We start from the raw sequence: 6,000 nt of genomic DNA, 5'->3' as shown, positions 1-6,000 counted from the left end.
AAGAAAAATCTCTCTCCCCCCCCCCCCTTCCTCCTGTTTTTGTAGCAGTGATCATGCAGTGCAGTCTTATTCCACAACCATAATTGTGTTTGATCATGTGCATCAGAATCAGTGCCTTGTTTAGTCACCTGCCTCAATCACCTCCCAAGAGCAGAATTTTCTCTTGACAATTGATTTCCACCATCTTATTGTGATGTTGTCCAGTGGTATGGAAATGAGCACTGACATCTCCAGCACAAAATGCCAAGAAGCTGCTTTTTAGGACATCAGCTGTGGCCACACTGCAGGGAGGTATATGAGCACCGGTTCTGTCCCATTCTGTTTAAAAAGTGTATTCGTTTTGAAGAGACTGTCTAGGCTTCTTGGCTTGTACAGCATAGAGCACACTGTTGGCACTTAAATAATAAAAAAACCCCATTTATAACAGGTAGATAAATATCACGATAAGATTTCTCCCCCCAAATACCAGTGTTTTATTTAAAACATAATTTTAAATTGAATATGTTTTTCTCCTTAAAAAATAAGCTGATTTCAATTAAATGTGAAATTGAGAGAGAAGATAAGGAGAGTTATGATTGGAATTCAAAGCCTAAAACACAGAGCAAAGAAACAAAGTGAGACAGAATCTAATAATTCTACACTATTTAAGGAATCAGCCAGAGATATTCACCTCAATTCACTATCTACAGAGAATGCTTTCTTTTCATAAATGAACAATTTTTTTTCCTTAAATATCCTGTTCATTTATGGTAGTTTTGCATAACTGATGAAGTTCCACACAAATGTACTGTGTGGAACTCTAAAATCAGCTTGAATGTTTTTATAAGTAGAGCTTGATTGATATCACAAATAGAAAGTAATAATTCTTTAGTTAAAAAAGTCCTGACACAATAAAAATGTAAACATGAGGAGCCTGAATAAATCACTATAATTATTTAGTTGCATGTGTAAGTTTGTGTAGGCTCAGTATAACCTCCAAATCAACAAAATGAAGTGCTAACTTTAGCACACAGGAGGAAAGTGGTTGCAAAACAGTGTGTCTTAACAGTTAGCAATTGCTAAACCCAGCATTCCTTCAGGATAATAATTAAACTGTGTATGTATAAAACAGTTAAAATTGATTTAAATCACTTGGATGTAAATCTGTCTGGTTGAAACTGAAATAAAAGTTTGTGTTGATGGAATTCTGTCATGGCAATCCACTAGATCAATTCACATCAGCAAGCAGTATGTGGATGATGACATTGAGATACCACATGGCTCTATAAGACTTTAAGATTTGTACTATTTCTGTATATTAGTCAATCTGGTAAATATATGAGGGGTTCTCTATGCTTATTAATGAAACACCTGTTGAAATCTGCATTTTGTCAGAATCTGTACTACTATTAGAAGCTGATATTGTTTTGGTAAACTCTTGAAACATGAGGCCATATGTTCTCCGCCATTTTCATAGCGTGTCTAGCATACCTATTGGTACTACCCCACCACAGACAATAAAAAGGTGCTATTGTGTCTTTAGAAATACCTAGTAACCAGATGATTTAAAGGCAATTATCTCCTATTTCTCTCATAAACCCAGAGCTCTACATGAGTGGCACCCAATGTGAGCCTGAACAGGAGAGGACACAGAGGTGGCAACTAGCTATCACTATATTTTCTCAATCTTTTGCAGTAATTAGACAGGATGGTGCTTAGCATATTCTCCGCTGCCTATGGATTCAAAGACATTTTGTAGCAGTTGTGGAAATAGTCGTATGAATACAGGTATATGGATATGTAGGGGTATAGTTGTATCCTGGATGGATACAATTATCCCTTGGACAACAGTGAGAGTATGGCAATGGGCTCCATAAAGCAGAAAGTCTCCCCTCTCCTCCCCTCTCCTCTCCTCTCCTCTCCTCTCCTCTCCTCTCCTCTCCTCTCCTCTCCTCTCCTCTCCTCTCCTCTCCTCCCCTCTCCTCTCCTCTCCTCTCCTCTCCCCTCTCCTCTCTTCTCCCCTCTCCTCTCTTCTCCTCTCATTGTATGTTAAATGATTATTATCTTTTACTCATTCCCTAGAGATGCTGAGCATTGTAAAGTGCAGGTGACATTGGCCAGAGAGTAAAGTCCTGTATTTTTTTTTTTCATTGAATATTGTGGAGGCTAACACTGATGTTCTTTGATGAACAAGATCCCTAGGGAACCAGACCCTTCATCCTAACAAATAAAGCTTTAAAACATCAGTCATAGCCTGCTGTTATTGTATCAGTGTGTTTTGATTTCCAGTATGCAATATTGCTGTAAATAGTGCTACAAGCATATCAAACCATGGCATGATTAATTTGACATTTGAATTTGTCACTCCACTAGCTAATGGTCTGCCCATATTTACAGAGCAACTGTAGTGTAAATACACATGCATGTATTCCTGGTGCACCTCAGCTGTAAATAACGGAAAGGTATTACTAAATGCTGTAAAAGCCTCTTAAGGACAGACTGTAGGAATTCTAGAGAACCTTGTCAAATACTATACAGTCAGAGGGAAACATAAAGTGTTTGTGTGACTGTGGCTGGGACATTTGACAAAATGTCAACTCACATAGTGATTTCTGTCTCACAGTTAAGACAGCGAAATCATCTATACTCCAGTGGGAATGCATTAAAATAAGGCGGAATGCAGTTTACATGGATTAATCATATATCTCTTGACTCAGCTACAAGCTTAAAAATATTGCCTTCTTTTATTCCACAGGTCTGTCTTGCTTTCCAGTCAGTATGAAGATGCTCAGTAAATGCAATCTGCTGTTCTGGAAGAAACACTGAGAGCATAAAGAGAATGGGATAATATCTCAGCTAGAGGGCTCCATATGTTGATGACAAGGTATGGTGTACTGAGAAAGAAATAGGATTAGAATTGTTCTAAGTACCTATGAGTCACACATAATACTAGGAAGGAAATAACATTTTCTAAATGCACAGCACTATGCCACCAAAAGTGCAGGTGAAAAATCTTTACTTGAGCACAGACAGATGGGAAGCTGAAGTTAAGATGGCATTTGAGATACGCACTGTTGTAATTTGAGATTATTAAAAAGCTCCTAACAAAGCTCCCAACAGGTCCAACCCTAAACACTACCACAGAATTGATTGTACCACTGATTAAGGAATAAATGCCCGTTCCATGCAAAAATCCACTAATATATTAGCAAACTTGCTTCCACGAAATAGAAGAAATGGAATTACATTAAAGGGTGTATGAAGTGTATGTTGGGATGGATATTGTTTGCCTGTATTCAGTTATTTTCCTCAAAAGAGATGTTCAGAAGAGAAACAAAGGAAAAAAGTAAATGTTGCCCTTTTGTGAGCTTTTTCTGCTGTGTTTTTACTGGGTAGGTCAGTGATAGTAAATAAAACACATTTCAAAAGGCTGCAGCAGAGAGGTAAGATTTATCTGGGCAGTCAGGACTGATCTGAATTGCAGTTGGCATCAGTACAAGAAATATTTGGAGATTATTATTCCTGGACTGGTCTACGGCTGGGTGCTAGCTCTAGTGTGAATGTACTCCAGTTGTGTGTGTGTGCTGAGATTTGATTACCCATTTAATCCCCAGCTATATCATGGTACACTTCTAGGCAGTGGATGAAGTTGTCACTCACTGGTTTGGTAAAATACTGTCTTTTATTCAAACTGGTTTTAAAAGCCATATATTGTTACATACACATCTTTTTTTTAACGTGGAGACTGGAAATGAGGTACAGAGATGCCTGAAGGAACAGATGCTCTGGTAAGACAAATGCCAAATGCATCCACCAAATTAGCAAATTGCTGAAATTTTGATAAATCTTAATGAAAACCACGTTTTTGCAACAAAGTTTTATCAGATCTGACTAGCTTTTACTACACCAAGTTCTCATTGCCTATGTGTTGAACCTGCTTGAATGAAAATGGGGGAAAACCAGATGAGAGCTGGGCGTTGTTTGAACACATTATATCCCACCCTAAGAAATTATTATAATTCATCAGAAGAGTAATGTTGGTGATTAAGTGCAGCTTGAATTTGATCTATCAAAAAAGGCTTCTGCCTATTCTGAATTTTTAAGTCATATCATCTTTCAGCTTAATGATCTTTTAATATCAGCCTTCCACTCTGCAGAATATCTCAGAAATTCAGTACTTACATATACATGGGCTGTAGCTGTAAATGAGATGTCTTCTGTGGACCTTGATAGCCGTAAGAGTCAAATCCACCTATGAAATCAACTGAAAGGGGGAAAATTGTTTTCATTAGCAACATCTTTTCAGAAGTGATAGGCACTATCCTTCAAGGATCACCCAGCACACAGATTATTTTTGATGGACTCCCTAATAAACCACTAAAATTAGACCAACTAATTGTGGAAAGGCAGAGAAAGGGCAAAAAAAATAGAGAAAGGCAAAGTGCCTTTTTAAATTTTTAAATGAAATTAATTTTAAAATCACAGAAAGACAATGAGAGATTTATAACAGCCATCTATCTATCAGAAATAGCCACACATCCTTCTTTTTCAAGTAGACCACCTCACTGGAGTACAAACCACCATGATATTCGGATATTACAAAGGCTGAAAACCATTTATTTATTGGCATGAATGCATTGCTTCTGACGGTGATTACTGTGCCTGGCTTGCTGTCATACTGTGGTTCAGTGATATAGAGGCAAGAGCACATTGATCTGACTCTGTCTGAGAGACAGAAGTTTCTCTGATTCCGTGCTTTGACATTTGGGTTGAAATGCATGAACAGAGGGTTGGAACAATTTATCTGAGCTTCAGAGATGAGGCTGCACAGATCTAAGGAAACCAGCATTTCTCTCAATGCACTGGAGGTCTGCAGGAAAGTTGTAGGGTGGGACTTATTTATTAATTCACGTCACTGACAGTTCCCAATGGTCTTCTCATGTTTATTTTAAACAATTTCCAGGGCAATTCAATCTCATCTGAGCCTGACACCCCTGTTTCTCTGCTATAACACTTTCTTTACAAAGATAAAAGCACACCCTTTGCTTCCTTTGCACCAGGAGACCCAACTATTGGCTTTTGGGGATTATTCGTGGGCAGCTCTCATCCCTGAAATATTGCCTCTTACATAGCTGATGAGAATTTGACTTGACTTTGATAGAAAAGGGCCAAAGAGTTCAGGTATGGAAGTGCATTTTTCACAGGTCTGGGCACTGCTACTGACAGACTGGCTCTGTGTACATTAAAAGCAATAAAAGGGAAAAGGTTCTTTGATAGAAGATAGCTTCTTGTGGATCTAAAATGCAGTAACGTTCACATAAAAAATCACAAAATGTAAATTTATAACCCTTGTTTTGAGAATTTTCACAGTGGTTGAAGTTCTCAAATCTTGCATTTATGAAGTTATTCAACACTAAGGTACCCCGCAATGTGTGCCACACTTATCAGTGCAGTTACACTCATTCCAGACATGTTACAGAATCAGATTCTTGTACCCCTCTGTCCACCGTTTCCTTTGCAAGCAAAAAGCCACCAAAACACTGGACTGAACTGGTAGAGTGTGTCTTCATTGGGACTACAGACATATAGAACCTGTCAGCCACCTTCTTCCCTGACAAGAATGGCCCCTGCAGAAATAATTTAGCTGTGTTCTGTGAGACCATTATGTATACTCCTATCCCAGAATGATGTTTTACTAAATTAATCCCTGACATCTCTAATGAAGGAGGTTCTATAATCTGTGTTGCCTTTCCCTGCACCTGACTTCCTAATGTCTAATTTAAATGTAATTTCCTGCAAATTAACTACTTTTCTACATTTTGGCCTTTTCTCCCTATGGATATGAAGACAAATGAGCTACTTTTTTTCCCTCTCATAACTACTTTTAAGCATTTTCAAAAAGTATTTTAATGCTATCCATCTTTTCCAGATTTAAGCATACCTAGTTCTTTCAAATTTTTCTCTCAAGCCATATTTTCCAAACCTCTGAATTTTCAAGCCTGAAGATCCTTCTTCAGTGTG

The 6,000-nt window shown here is 38.0% G+C and overlaps 1 protein-coding gene across 1 annotated transcript in view; it reads right to left on the bottom strand.

Annotated features, from left to right (window-relative positions):
• Positions 1 to 322: 322 nt before the first annotated feature.
• Positions 323 to 6,000, bottom strand: part of NKAIN2 (sodium/potassium transporting ATPase interacting 2) — a 539,262-nt gene continuing 533,584 nt past the window's right edge. The window contains exons 6-7 of the mRNA XM_065631942.1: positions 4,162 to 4,243; positions 323 to 395 (exon numbers count right to left, since the gene is read on the bottom strand). Coding sequence (XP_065488014.1) covers positions 323 to 395; positions 4,162 to 4,243 — 155 coding nt within the window. The remainder of the gene's footprint in view (positions 396 to 4,161; positions 4,244 to 6,000) is intronic.

This window comes from Caloenas nicobarica, chromosome 3 (genome assembly GCF_036013445.1).
Source record: "Caloenas nicobarica isolate bCalNic1 chromosome 3, bCalNic1.hap1, whole genome shotgun sequence".
Taxonomy (NCBI): Eukaryota; Metazoa; Chordata; class Aves; order Columbiformes; family Columbidae; genus Caloenas; species Caloenas nicobarica.
The sequence above is the reverse complement of the archived record's forward strand: the minus strand, read 5'-3'. Positions and strand labels throughout refer to the sequence as shown.